Here is a 15,043-nt window from a genome sequence, read left to right on the forward strand (position 1 = left end):
TGGCTCAGGGCAGCGTTTCCACGGCGATGCAGAGCCAAGCAATAATAGCAACGCTCGTCACGGCTAGGGCAGCCGAAGGATCCCAAAGCACGTCGTATGCTGCTCCTGCTGGCTTGTGCCCCACCCCAAGCAAGCAGGGAGCTCGCTGCCTCTCCCACACGGGGTCGGGGGCTGACGGCCCAGTCAGGCTCTCTGTCCAGGGGCAGCTGCTTTGATAGAGAGCAGTGTCTGAGTAGTCAAGCTCCCCGCCCAGTCATTAGGCAGATGGGCTGTAGCACCAGCTGGGTTTCTTTTGCTTTGATTCAACGTTTATGTCAAGTCCTTGGGTGTTACCAACTGGGCCCCTGCAACTTAAATATAAAGGCCCGGAGAAAATACCTCCACCCACTGTGCCCACCACTGACATGCTCCCCACTCTGGGGCGCCACGAGGCAGCTGATTGACAGCGATTGTTTGATCCGAGGGCTGCCTGGGTCACGGTGGAAAGAGAGGGAGAGCAGGGGCCAGGAGATTTATTTGAAGTGTGTCTGAGCAGGGGGCTGGCCCAGTGGCACAGGACTAGCACAAGGCACTGTCATGCTGGGGATCCTGCCTCAGGGCCAGGCTGGGAGTGCTGCAGGGTGCTCGGAGGGGGGGGGTTGACTCGTCCTCTAGGGCCCAGCTCCATGTGATGCTGGAGTGGGACAGACAGGCTGCGCAGTGAGCTGTGTGCAGCCATTGTATAGACTGTCCCATGTATCCATCTGGGAGGGAAATCAAGGGGACTCCTAGAGACACCGAAGCCAGTCCCTGCCTTCCTGGCCTGCCAGCTGAGGTCTTGCTCATAGTCTGTTGTAGGTGCAATTCTGCGATCAGGAGGTAGCCAGTTAATGAACCCAGGCAGCTGCAGCCTGGAAGTGTGGTTCTGCTCTGATACGTGACTGGCCGTGTGTGTTGGGGGGCGGGGGGGATCCGTGCTTGTTGTGGCTCAATGACTCCTGCTCAAACCGTTCCATTTGCGATAAGAAGAATATTTTGCTTTGGGTTTTTCCCCCCCCTCCTCTAATCACCAGCTCCACAAATTCCCACTGCGATCTGAGTGTCAAGCTGGGTTCTCTTCTGCTTCTGCGTGCTCCCGGGAACATTTCCATGGTGGTCAGTGGGCGTAGGATCAAAGCCTTCAGCACATTTCTCACGCCAGTTTAGTTAGTGCCCAGCTGTGTCTGCTATAGAAGATTGACGAGCTAGATTCCTGAAGCCTGGGAGCTGTCGGGAAGTTTCGAAGATGTAATATTCAGACAGGCTCTGTCCTGGCTTCCGATCTGTATCTTAGTATTTGTAGCCCAGAAAGTGTAGTAGGTTCCGCCTGGGTCTTTAAAACAATGCACAATGGAAAAGGGTCTAATAAATATCCTATCTCACGGTGGAAATAGGAGTGAATCAAGCCCAGCTTTGTGTCTGTAACGCCTTGTATTCACATTGTAGAATAAACTATTGTTTCGTCCCAATAAATACAGCAACCCTGTCTTCCGCTGCTGTGTCATTTGTCGCTGGGGAAGATTCTAACGTTGCAGAAGTGGATTCTGCAGTCCTAAAGTGAGATCTCCACTGGGAGTGGAGGCTGGGGCGTAAGGCGGGGGCTTGGTTTGGAAGACCATCTCCCAACCCTTTGAGCTCAGCTAGGACCCACTGTGAGCAGATTGATGCAGGATCTGTGAGAGTGACAAGTTAGGCCCAGTGGTGAGGGCCCTGGGCTGGGAATCAGGAGACCTGCGTGATTTTCTCGGCTCTTCCATTCGCCTGCTGGGTGACTGGGGCAAGTCCCATCAGTTCTGTGGCTATTCCCCCATTACTACTTGCCTTCCTCTGTAAAGAGCTTTAAGAGCCGCAAAGAACATTGTATGTAAGCACTAGGGCTGTCAAACGATTTAAAAAAATAATCACAGTTAATTGTGAGATTAAAAACATATAGTTGCGATTAATCACAGCTTTAATCGCACTGTTAAACGAGAATAGAATACCAATTTACATTTATTATAAATATTTTTGGATTTTTTTTTTTTTACATTTTCAAATACATTGATTTAATTACAACACAGAATACAAAGTGTACACTGCTCACTTTATATTCTTTTTTATTACAAATATTTGCACTGTAAAAAAAGATAAAAGAAATAGTAGGAGGGGAATTGAAAAATACAAGTACTGTTGTGCAATCTCTTTATCGCGAAAGTGCGACTTACAAATGTAGATTTTTTTTTTTACATAACTGCACTCAAAACCAAAGCAATGTAAAACTTTAGAGCCTACAAGTCGAAGCATGAAAGGGGATATGAATGTTTAGCATCCCTGGCACGTAAATACCTTGCAACACCAGCTACAACAGTGCCATGCGAACGCCTGTTCTCACTTTCAGGTGCCATTGTAAATAAGAAGTGGGCAGGATTATTCCTGTAAATATAAACAAATTTGTTGTCTTAGCAACTGGCTGACCAAGAAGTAGGACTGAGTGGACTTGTATGAGGTGAACTGAAAACTACTCTTTCTTTTGTTTATCTTTTTTACAGTGCGATTAATTGTGACTATTCTTTTTAATCTAGTTAATTTGTTTTGCATTAATTGCATGCATTAACTGTGATTAATTTACAGCCCTAATAAGAACTAAGTATAACTACAACAACTGGTGCAATACTCCAAACCCATTTGAATAAAGCCCTGAGTTACACAGGAAGAAAGATTAAATCCAATCCAGCTGAGCTCTTCATAGAACTGTAGGACTGGAAGGGACCTTGAGAAGTCTTCTAGTCCAGTCGCCTGCACTCAAGGCGGGACCAAGCATTATCTAGACCGGGGCGATTGGAAGCTCCCTAAAAGTGGGGGGAGCACCAGCGCCTGAACCGTGGCCCCGCCCCGTCCTTCCTCTTCTCCCCAAGACCCCACCCCCTTGCTCCTCTCTGCCCCCTTCCCCCTGTCACTCGCCCTTAAGCAACCTAAACCACCACTGCTTCTTGTCCTGTCCTCAGACGTTAAGGAGAACAATTCTTCTCCCTCCTCCTTGTAACAACCTTTTATGTACTTGAAAACTGTTATCATGTCCCCCCTCAGTCTTCTCTTGTCCAGACTAAACAAACCCAATTTTTTCAATCTTCCCTCCTAGGTCATGTGTTCTAGACCTTGAATCATTTTTGTTGCTCTTCTCTGGCCTTTCTCCAGTTTGTTCACATCTTTCCTGAAATGTGGTGCCCAGAACTGGACACAATACTCCAGCTGAGGCCTTATCAGCGCGGAGCAGAGCGGAAGAATTACTTCTCATGTCTTGCTTACAACACTCCTGCTAATACATTCCAGAATGATGTTTGCTTTTTTTGCAATTGTGACACTGTTGGCTCATGTTTAGTTTGTGCTCCACTATGACCCCCAGATCCCTTTCCGCAGTACTCCTTCCTAGGCAGTCATTTCCCATTTTGTATGTGTGCAACTGATTGTTCCTTCCTAACTTGAGTACTTTCCATTAGTCCTTATTGAATTTCATCCTATTTACTTCAGACCATTTCTCCAGTTTGTCCAGATCATTTTGAATTTTAATCCTATCCTCCAAAGCACTTGCAACTCCTCCCAGCTTGGTATCACCCACAAACTTTATAAGTGCACTCTCTATGCAATTATCTAAATCACTTATGAAGATATTGAACAGAACAGGACCCAAAACTGATCCCTGTGGGACCCCACTCATTATGCTCTTCCAGTATGACTGTGAACCACTGATAACTACTCTCTGGGAACGGTTTTCCAACCAGTTATGCCCCCGCCTTATGGTAGCTCCATCTAGGTTGTATTTCCCTAGTTTGATTATGAGAAGGTCATGCCAGACAGTATCAAAAGCCTTACTCAAGTCATGGTATACCACATCTACACTTCTCCCCCATCCACAAGGTTTGTTACCCTGTCAAAGTAAGCTATCAGGTTGGTTTGACACGATTTGTTTTGGACGAATCCATGCTGACTGTTACTTATCACTTTATTATCTTCTAGGTGTTCGCAAATTGATTGCTTAATTATCCTACTGATCAGTGAAGGCTGAGTGTGCAGAGCGTTAGACCAACCCCAGCGTCCATCTCCAGCAACAACAAAAAATAAGTTAGGAGCAGAGCATTTAAGTTCCAAAAGAGAGCCAGGGAGCGGCAGGGGTCTGGTAGAGATTGAGCTCCGCATTATTCCTATTTGAAAAAACAAACAAAGGAATTTCCAGAGAAAAAATACTTTGGCCCAGACCCTCAAAAGTATTTCGGTTCCTAATTTCCACTGATTCCAATTGCAGTTAGGAGCCTAAATAAGTTTGAGGCTCTGGGCCTTTGTTACCAAGCGATGTCAGATCTAAAGTCTCTTTAAACTTTTAAAAGTAACGGGCCCCAGCTGAGTGTCTGTGTCACTGCCTTGTGAGCAGTAGCTGGCCTCGGAGGTTAGCTCCTCCCACAGGTCTGTGGCTAACGCTGTCTTGTCACCCCACTCTGATCGTTCTCATTTCCACTGCATTGAGAAGGATGTGGCTACTTGGGGGGAGTGGGGGCTACTGGTTTCACACCTCCCTGAAGATGAGAGGAGTGGGCAGGAACTGAGTTCACACTTTTGCTGCTGCTGTTGAGTTTAAGGTGACTTGCAAAGAGGGACAACAAACTGTGTTTGTATTTTGTTTGTCTTTCGCTTCTTTAAGATGGACAAAGGAGACCTGAATCTTTTAAAATTCTGCTTGGTTCTTTTTGTACTTCAGAAATATGGAGAATATGAAGACTTTTTGTTGTTGTTGCTAGAGAACTCCTTGGAGGAGGGGAGAACTAGATTGGGAGTATTTTTATCCCTCGGTGAAACGGCATCAGGATTTTCACACGCAGAGTTTTTCTCCCAAGTGTCTGTCAGGCATTTGAGTTAAGTAGGTTGTCATAAACATATAGCTAAGGGTAGCATAAAATCCCTCCTTTACCTGTAAAGAGTTAATCCCTCCTTTACCTGTAAAGGATTAAGAAGCTCAGATAACCTAGTTGCCACCTGACCAAAAGGACCAATAAGGGGAGAAGATACTTTCAAATTTGTGGGAGAAGGTTGTTTGTTTTTGTCTCTTTGTGTGTTCTCTCCGGGTCAGCGAGGAACCAGGGCAGGGAAAAATACATCTCCCTAAACCATATCTGAACTAAGCATCCAATATTACAGAAATAGTAAGTAATAGCAAGGAAATGCGTTAGATTATCTTTTGTTTTAGCTTGTGAATTTTCTCTGTGCTAAGAGGGAGGTTTATCCCTGTTTTTGTAACTTTAAAGTTTTGCGTAGAGAGGAAATCCTCTGAGTTTTGAATCTGAGTACCCTGTAAATCACCTTCCATCCTGATTTTTAAAGAGGTGCTTCTTTTACTTTTTCTTTATAATAAAGTTCTGTTTTTTAAGAATCTGATGGGGTTTTTAGTGTCCTAAAAACCCAAGGGGCTGGTCTGTGCTCACCTTGGTTACTCTCAAGCCTCCCCAGAAAAGGGGGTGAAGGGGCTTGGGGGGATATTTTGGGGAAACAGGAACTCCAAGTGGTTCTTTTCCTGAATCTTTGTCTAACTCACTTGGTGGTGGCAGCAGTACTCATCCAAGGACAAGGAAGGATTTGTGCCTTGGGGAAGTTTTTAACCTAAGCTGGTAGAAATAAGCTTAGGGGGTCTTTCATGCAGGTCCCCACATCTGTACCCCAGAGTTCAGAGTGGTGAGGGAACTCTGCCATAGGTGTAGAAAAATCAGGCCTTTGGGCTTTTGTATTAAGTCCCCCAATGACTTCAGATGGAGTTGGGCGCACCTAGCTCAAAGATTAGGTTAAAGGAGTTTTAAACCATCTCTATCAGATTTCACTTCCTTGGTTCTTGTGTTGTCAGAAATCTCCCAGTTCTCCTGTGGCCAAGACCTGAATTTCCAATGTAAAACTAAAGCAGGAAAAACCGTTGCCAATGAGGGGGTGAAGGATAATCCACCCCCTTTCTTTCTCCATGACAAAGGGTTTGTTCTGCTGCTTATTTTCCTTTTGAGAGTCACCTTCAAAGTTTATTCGGGATGGGTTTTTTTCTCCCTTCCATGCTCCAAATTTGATCAATGTTTTCATAAATACAATCCATCAAACTACCGGATTTAATCTCGCAGACAAAGGTGCATCGAGAACCACTGGCTGGAAGCTGAAGTTAGCAAAGGTCAAACAGAAAAGAAGACACATTTTAATAGGGAGAGCAATTAACCTTTGGAACAGTTTGCCACAGGCCATGGCGGATTCTCCATTTAAATGGAGCCTGGATGTTTCTCTAAAAGACATGCTGTAGCTCAAAGAGAGGTGATTGGCCTCAATGCAGGAATCACCGGGTGAGACTCTGTATGTAGTGTCACAGGTCAGAGTCTGATCAAATGCTCCCTTCTGGCCTTCAAATCTGTGAAGGTGTGAGCTAGAGCAGCAGATGAAGAGACAGAGCCTCCATGAAAGCCACTAGGGACTTCACTGTTACCTCACTTTTATGAGGGATGCGCTCATGTGATGAGCAGCGGGAGGAGACCTTACGATCGATAGAATCTGGCCCTGTCATTCTGAGTGGGCTCTGTTGCATTGATAACAGGGGCTGATACGTGTTGTGATACTTGCGCTTAGAAATTTACCTAGACTGTGAGCTCAACTGTGAGAAAGGTCAAGAGATGTAAGAACAACTGAGAGCAACAAATGTTAATGGGAAAAGGTGCCAAAGGGACACACGCCAAATTAGTCTAAACAAAAAGGTGTCCTGATATAATCCAAAGGCTGTGTGAAGATCATGCCTGGTAAACAAGAAAAGTGTGGGACCGATGAACCAGAACTGGTGTGTTGTAAATTAGGCTTAGTTCATGGACCAAACAATGATGGATGGGCTATTCCACCCACCAGTCCCCTTTTGCGGCCCGCCCCAAGATACTGTGGGGGAAAGACTGTGGTGGCTACCGTGACACTGGCTGACTGAAAGAAGGGGCTGGAGCGAGCTTCACCATCACAGCTGCCACCCCTATGATCTCCTGGGATCCCGTGTGCCTCTTTAAATTTAAACCTTGCAAGGAAAAACGTATGTACATGTAACCCAGGCCTGCTTGGTGGGCGCTCTGTCTCCCTCTAGTGGCAGCTAGACCAACTAGTGATTGGTGAGCCTGCTATTGCGTTGGCTAAATGACATGGGTTGTTAGATCATGCCGTAAAGGCACCTGCATTAAGCTCCAGAGATCCCACCTTTGATCCTGGCTGATGACGACCGGGGTCTGCCAGCGTTACACGCACACTTGCCTTCCCCTTCACTGGGGTCATCCGTGCTAGACTGTGACAGAGTCTCAGACCGGTCTGGTGGAACCCCCTGCTGCATCTCTCGCCCTCCTCTTTGCTGTTCAGGAATAGGTGGCTGCACCGCACCTTACGTTGACCCAGCTGCGTAGTGTCAAGCAGTCCTGAGTGGGCAGGGCTTGGCCATCTAGGGGGCAGAGGTAGGACTTGTAAATATTGAAACTGTTACACTGAAAGATGCGAATGGCTGCCATCAACTGGGTCTAGGATCAGAGACAACCACGGACCTCGTTAAAGCCAATGGGTGCTGAGCACCCCCACGCTGACAGCAAGAGCAGGCAGACCTCTTTAGGGAGGAGAAACAGCTGAGGATGATGGGGGAACTGCCCAAGGCATGAAGCCGTGTGGCAGGTGGCAGCTAACCCATATGGACTGAAGGGGTCTCCCTGCCTGCCAATCCAAGGACTAGGAGACCTGGGGTCAGCTGTGTGTGCAGGAGGCAGGAGGGCAAGAAACTGAGAGCAGACAAGAAGACTGGAAAGAGGGACAGTCTAAAGGAGCAGCTGAAAGCCCGGTAGCAGACCCTGGTAGAAACCCAGAGAGAGGCGTTTGGGTCCGGGGTGTGGGCTGCAAGGAGCATTTTTGGTGCTGTGAGCAAAATAAATTGTTTCGTGCTGTTTGATTCCTTGTGCGTTCGCAGACACAGGACTTGGGACAGTCTTTGGAAATCAACAGACCTGACTGCCAGCAATTGCTACTCCCAGCTGGAATGCCCTGGGGGGCCCCAAACTTTAAATCAATGGGAAGGCTCCCAGGGGCTGCAGTGGGTGTCTGTCGGATCCACCCCTTGGAGCAGGAGGATCTGAGTTCTGTCCCCGGCGTTGCCATGAAGTTCCGAGGGGCCGGGCTGGACAGTGCCGGGACGCTGGCATTACTGGGTAGTGCTGGCTGGGCTCCCAGGTGTACTGGAATCTGGGCAATGTGATCTCTCTCCCCCGTGACAAATAGAAGACTGTGAAAGGCAGCGAGGTGGTTTCCTGTCTGAGGGTGGGGAAGGAGGGCGTAGACTCACAGGAACAGTCTCTGCAGGGACAACACAGTATAAGAGAGCGAGTCCCTTGGTCTGAGCTTCACTCCCAGGGCCATCCAGCCTTTGGACCTGCAGGTACAGTCACATCTTTAACTCTTTGGGTCAAGTCCATCCCGGGGGTAAGCCCCCTGGGGGGAAGCATGGCGACAGGTCAACCTTGTCTCTTCACTCAGACCTAGGGTTTTAAGAGCAGCTCGTGATTTGGGGGCCACGATTTTTGGAGACCCGACTGAAAAGAACCGAAAGGGGTCAGATCTTGGGGGAGGGGGAGGCTCTGAAGGTGTCTCAAGTTACACTGCTAAAAATCGCTCGTGACTTCTGAAAATTTAGTCCTAAGGAAATGAAACATGTCTGTATTTTAACTTCAAAAAGAAACAAAGGAAAGTTTTTGCCCAACTCTTGCCCCAGCCTGTAAAGGTCTTTGCTTGTTTACAAGGGTTCCTGCTCTCTGGATACCCATCCCTCTCCTGAGGTGGCTCAGGGGAGTCTCCATAGATGACCCCAATCACCTTGGAACAAGGGAGCCAGGGCAGGCATTTCTCTATTGATGTTGAGATTCTTGTGGAATTTTTTTCCTGTCGCCCAGGTGAAGATGACATTTCTGCTGATCGCCGTGACTTACCTTTGCGCTCACACATTGATGGACACCCCTCAGGTAACTCAATCTATGCTGTAAGGTTGGTAAGACCCAATGCTGTCTAGTTATGTATCTTAGCGCTTTGTGCTGACCCTAGTACCTGATCACTTGCCATCTAAAAGAATTTGGCAATGGTGAGGTTCCTAGGGGGACTTCCTGGAGTCTCTGGCTCCTCTCTCTTCTGAGGTTATAGAAATCTCTGGTGGGAGCAGGGTTTTCTCTTGGTTTATTTGTGGGGGGAGCACTGGAGGAGGTAGAAGGGGTTGGCTGACGCTGTGAAGGTTGTCCTGGGTTTGGTGGAGAAGTTCTGTCCAAGAGGAAGGTATGTCTGGGTTGCCTAACGGTGGTCAGGCCTGGATTAGTCTAGCCTCCTCCGGAAGCTCACTGCAGAGCAGATGCCCTCACCTGGGAAATGCTTTGTACCAGGGCTTAAATTTAGCTGGAGTTGTCTGGGCTGGAGCTCTGGTCAATATTTTCAACCCCGTAGGAGCCTCGGCATGCTCCATGGAGCTGAAGCCTCAAACCCTGGTGACCCCCCTCCTCCCCCACTGTGGGGCTAAAGTCCCAGCGCCCCACCACCACACGGCTTAAGCCTTGAGTTCTGGTACCCCCCTGTAGGGCCCCGAGACCCCCCCCCTCAGCTGAAGCCTGGAGTCCCAAATGGGAATAGGGCATGGGGGGGGGGGCCTCCAGGAAAGACTCTGAAAATTTAAGCTCTTCTTTGTGCCCGGGTCTCATGCACTTTGTATTCTGCTGCGACTACTGAATCTCTTAACAGCAATACTATGTGTGTGGCGGGGGTGGGGAGGTTAAGGGGGACTCTCTCTCTCTCTCTCTCTCTCTCTCGCCTTGTTTTTTCAGAATTTCCCAAGTATAAACAAGGCTAATGAGTAGGGCCTACCAAATTCAGTCCATTTTGGTCAATTTCACAGTCCTAGAATTTTAAAAATCTTAAATTTCATGATATCAGCTATTTAAATCTGAAATTTCATGGTGTTGTAATTGTCGGGGTCCTGACCCATAAAGGAGTTGTGGGGGGGTTGCAAGGTTATTATAGGGGAGGTTGCGGTACTGCTACCCTTACTTCTGCGCTGCTGCTGGCGGCGGTGCTGCCTTCAGAGCTGGGCAGCTGGAGAGCGGTGGCTGCTGGTGAGAGCCCAGCTCTGAAGGCAGCGCCGCCGCCAGCAGCAGCGCAGAAGTAAGGGTGGCATGGTATGGTATTGCCACCCTTACTTCTGCGCTGCTGTCTGCAGAGCTGGGCTGTCGGTAAGCAGCTGCCACTCTCCGGCTGCCCAGCTCTGAAGGCAGCAGCGCAGATGTAAGGGTGGCCTGGTATGGTATTGCCACCCTTACTTCTGCGCTGCTGCTGGCGGGGCGCTGCCTTTAGAGCTGGGTGCCCGGCTAACAACTACCGCTCTCTGGCCGCCCAGCTCTGAAGGCAGCACAGAAGTAAGGGTGGCAATACTGCGACCTCCTTAAAATAACCTTGTGACCCCCACAACTCCCTTTTAGTTCAGGACCCCCAATTTGAGAAATACTAGTCTCCCCTGTGAAATCTGTATGGCATAGGGTAAAAGCACAGAAAAGATCAGATTTCACGGGGGGAGACCAGATTTCACAGTCCGTGACGCGTTTTTCATGGTTGTGAAGTTGGTAGGAGCCTACTTATGAGTTTGTTTGGTAAGGGGCGCTCTCTCTCTCTCTCTCTCTCTCTCTCTCTCTCAAGCCTTGTTTATACCAGGGAAATACAGAAAAAATGTCCCATGGTGGCTGGCCCAGCCCAGTTCCACTGGTGCTAGCCATGCTGGGAGCAAGGCAGCCATCCAACCCTCATGTTTGATATGCTGTGTCATTCCAGGTGAATTGCCAGCCAGTGCTGGACCTGGCATGTGATGCTTTTGATGACCAGTATATCGGCTGCACAGAGGACATGGAAAATATAATCAAGTGTGAACTGCTGCAGAAAGAGAAATTAGCGCACAAGGTGTTTAACAAAACATGGGAAGCTGCGGAAAAAAAATGGAATACTAGGAAGAAAAACCTCTCTCTGCCTAGGGGGTTTAAGGATGAGAATGGAATAGCAATCCTGGCCTATACCAGGGGAGATAAGACATCTTTGTACCAGAAGTTCAACAAAGCCGTGAGAAAGGCTGGTAAATCCCGAGCTTATTATCTCAAAGATTTCCCATTCAAAGCCCTTCATTTTTATTTGACCAGAGCATTGCAGCTCCTGAAGAGAGACTGTGCTGAGATGTACGAGACGGAGGTGTTCCGGGGAGTCCGTTCTCTCCGCTACCAACCCGGTAAGAGAGGTGGCATAGTCCGATTTGGGACGTTTGCCTCTTCATCTTTAGACTGGAACGTAGCTCGCAGATTTGGCTCGGCCACATTCTTCACCATCCGGACGTGCTTCGGGGTCCCCATCGCAGACTTCTCTTATATCCGAGATGAGGCAGAAGTGCTGATTCCAGTCTATGAGAAATTTAGGGTGTCCCACTTCACCCAGGACAAGAACAGCAACACATTTGTCCTCCACAGCACAAACCAGACCTTCAGCCGTTACAACTGCGCCTACATAGAAGGTCAGTAGGAGACTTTGGGTCCAATTCTCCCCACCCTGGGTTGTCACTTCAGTGGTGTCATCTCTTGGGGTATTTTATCACAAGTCTCATGCTAGTTGGGTTTCTTCTTAAAGCCCCTGCTCCTGGAGTCAGGTCATTATGGGACAATCTCAGGTGGTGCAAAAGGGCTGCATCCTGGCTGGTGGAGGCCAGCAGAGAATTTCTCTTGTGGTGTAAAGGCAGCATAAGAGGCTGCTGTGTCAACTGCTCCCACCCCACATCTGCTGGGCGGGTGGGGTTTCTGAGGGCAGGGAGGGGGCAGGGGAGAGAAGAACTTACCACTTTCCCCATACAAGCGCGTGGGGTGATGAATGTCCCTCAGCCGTCACTAAGCCGTCTCCCATTCTGGTGCTAGGCAGGCCAGGAGAGAGGCTGGACATGTTTTAGAATTGATTGGGCAATTCATGAAGGGGCCTTTCTAACTCCAGGAGCCAGGCTGGGAAGAGATTTGTTATTGAATGGGCAAGAAGAAGAAAATTATGATCTGTATTCTAGTAGTGCATAGAGTGAGATCGGGGCTGGTTGTGCTGGGTTCTGTACAAACACACAGCCCTGTCCTGAAGAGCTCACAGTCTAAGTGGACAAAATAGACAACAGGTGGGATCCTTGCTCCTATTATACCAATGGGAAATGGAAGCACCGGCTAGATGAAGTGACCTAGCCATGATCTCCCAGGGAGTCCAGTGCAGGGCCAGGGATTAAACCAAGATCTCCTGAGCACCCACCCATGGTCTTAGCCACACGCCCATTTTTCTGTTCCTCTGCTGGGCTAATGGAGTGTGTTGATGCTGCAGCACATGGTGACATCTCTCTGACGGGGTTAGACGGGAACCCCTCCGCGTGGCTTTTTCTGCTCTCCCAAAGGGCATTGTGGTTCTCCTCATATACACGGCAGTCGTAATCCACTGCCCTCCTACCACACCTTCCTTGCAAGGGTTCAGCGCATCCCGGCAGCACCCCAGGGATGTAGGCAGAACCCCCATTGCACAGGTGGGGGAACTGCAGGTCACTAATCAATAGCAGAGATGGTGTCTCCCAGCCTCATGCCTTCACTACAAACAATAACCCTTCCTCAGCGGGTGGGCTGTTCCTTATACCCCTGCAAAGAGACATGGGTGCTCCCGGTATCTTTAGTGCGCTGCTCTCCAGCGTCCGGCTTGTTCTAGCTCTCACCTACCGAGTGAACCCCAGTGACCATTTTACTGTGAATGCAACCTGGCCGGCTGGCAGGGGAGCTGCCGTTTCCGGGGTGTTCTGTCCCAGGGGGTTTCCAAATGAGGTTGCTAAGCAGGCTGAGTCAGACTGCAATTAACACAGGCCTTCTCTTTGTGTTCCAGGAAAGAAAGGGCGAGGGTGGGCCTAGCGCTCTGAAGGATTTCACGCAGAATCTGACATCCGGAGCACTTCGGGCTGGGCGTGCCGAAGCAGAAACCATGTGAAATGTTTGCTTTGCTCCTTTTCGGTCCCTTGTGCAGCCCACTTGTGTTCCAATATGCTATTAAACAGCCAGGGCTTGATGAGTAGTAACTGTGTTAAGCTGACCTTCCCCAGCTTGGGAACTTGCAGCCTGCCAGTGATTTGTCAACAGATCACCACTAGAGGGCATGGGAAACCTTCCGCTGGATTCGCTTGCGGTATTTACTGTGCGTCCATCCCATGTTATAGTTAACTCTATAGTTAACATCTGGGTGGCAGACATGAGCAGCTGCTGGGATGGTTTTGCTGTGCTGAGCTGATGTTTGATGCCTCTTATTTAATAAATTTGCTATAATTAACAAGAAGAACAGAGTCCCGACACCCCATTTTGTCACAAGTTCTAACTAGGCTGCTATGTCGGTAGCCAGCCTTCCCCCCCCCACTGTCTCTTGGGGCGGGCCCCAAAAGGGGACTGGTGGGTGGAATAGCCCATCCATCATTGTTTGGTCCGTGAACTAAGCCTAATTTACAACACACCGATTCTGGTTCATCCACGTCCAATCCCACGCTTTTCTTGTTTACTAGGCATGAGCTTCACACGGCCCTTGAATTACATCAGGAGACCTTTTTGTTTGGACTAATTCGGCGTGTGTCCCTTTGGCACCTTTTCCCATTAACATTTGTTGCTCTCAGTTGTTCTTGCATCTCTTGACCTTTCTCACAGTTGAGCTCACAGTCTAGGTAAATTTCTAAGCCCAAGTATCACAACACGTATCAATGCAATCTGTTATCAATGCAACAGAGCCCACTCAGAATGATAAGGCCAGATTCTATTGATTGTAAGGTCTCCTCCCGCTGCTCATCACATGAGCTCATCCCTCATAAAAGTGAGGTAATAGTGAAGTCCCTAGTGGCTTTCATGGAGGCTCTGTCTCTTCTCCATCTGCTGCTCTAGCTCACACCTTCACAGATTTGAAGGCCAGAAGGGAGCATTATGATCAGACTCTGACCTGTGACACTACATAAAGAGTCTTATCCAGTGATTCCTGCATTGAGGCCAATCACCTCTCTTTGAGCTACAGCATGTTTTTAGAGAAACATCCAGGCTCCATTTAAATGGAGAATCCGCCATGGCCTGTGGCAAACTGTTCCAAAGATTAATTGCTCTCCCTATTAAAATGTGTCTTCTTTTCTGTTGGACCTTTGCTAACTTCAGCTTCCAGCCAGTGGGTCTCGTCGCACCTTTGTCTGCGAGATTAAATCCGGTAGTTTGATGGATTGTATTTATGAAAACATTGATCAAATTTGGAGCATGGAAGGGAGAAAAAAACCCATCCCGAATAAACTTTGAAGGTGACTCTCAAAAGGAAAATAAGCAGCAGAACAAACCCTTTGTCATGGAGAAAGAAAGGGCGTGGGTTATCCTTCACCCCCTCATTGGCAACGGTTTTTCCTGCTTTAGTTTTACATTGGAAATTCAGGTCTTGGCCACAGGAGAACTGGGAGATTTCTGACAACACAAGAACCAAGGAAGTGAAATCTGATAGAGATGGTTTAAAACTCCTTTAACCTAATCTTTGAGCTAGGTGCGCCCAACTCCATCTGAAGTCATTGGGGGACTTAATACAAAAGCCCAAAGGCCTGATTTTTCTACACCTATTTAACTCAAATGTCTGACAGACACTTGGGAGAAAAACTCTGTGTGTGAAAATCCTGATGCCCTTTCACTGAGGGATGAAAATACTCCCACTCTAGTTCTCCCCTCCTCCAAGGAGTTCTTTAGCAGCAGCAACAACAACAAAAAAGCTTGATATTCTCCACATTTCTGAAGTATAAAAAGAACCAACCAGAATTTTAAAAGATTCAGGTCCCCTTTGTCTATCTTAAAGAAGTGAAAGACAAACAAAATACAAACACAGTTTGTTTCCCCCTTTACAAGTCACCTTAAACCCAATAGCAGCAGAAAAGGTGTGAATTCAGTTCCTGCCCACC

General features: G+C 48.2%; 1 protein-coding gene across 1 annotated transcript; it reads left to right on the plus strand.

Moving 5' to 3' along the window:
* Positions 1–8,399: 8,399 nt before the first annotated feature.
* LOC135890801 (ecto-ADP-ribosyltransferase 5-like) lies at positions 8,400–13,108 on the plus strand. The gene is made up of 4 exons (XM_065418239.1): positions 8,400–8,452; positions 8,964–9,032; positions 10,873–11,596; positions 12,973–13,108. The coding sequence occupies exons 2-4, from the start codon at positions 8,970–8,972 to the stop codon at positions 12,996–12,998; spliced, it is 813 nt and encodes a 270-aa protein (XP_065274311.1). The 5' UTR covers positions 8,400–8,452; positions 8,964–8,969; the 3' UTR covers positions 12,999–13,108.
* Positions 13,109–15,043: the final 1,935 nt, after the last annotated feature.

The sequence above is a fragment of the Emys orbicularis genome, chromosome 1 (assembly GCF_028017835.1).
Source record: "Emys orbicularis isolate rEmyOrb1 chromosome 1, rEmyOrb1.hap1, whole genome shotgun sequence".
NCBI classification, from domain to species: Eukaryota; Metazoa; Chordata; order Testudines; family Emydidae; genus Emys; species Emys orbicularis.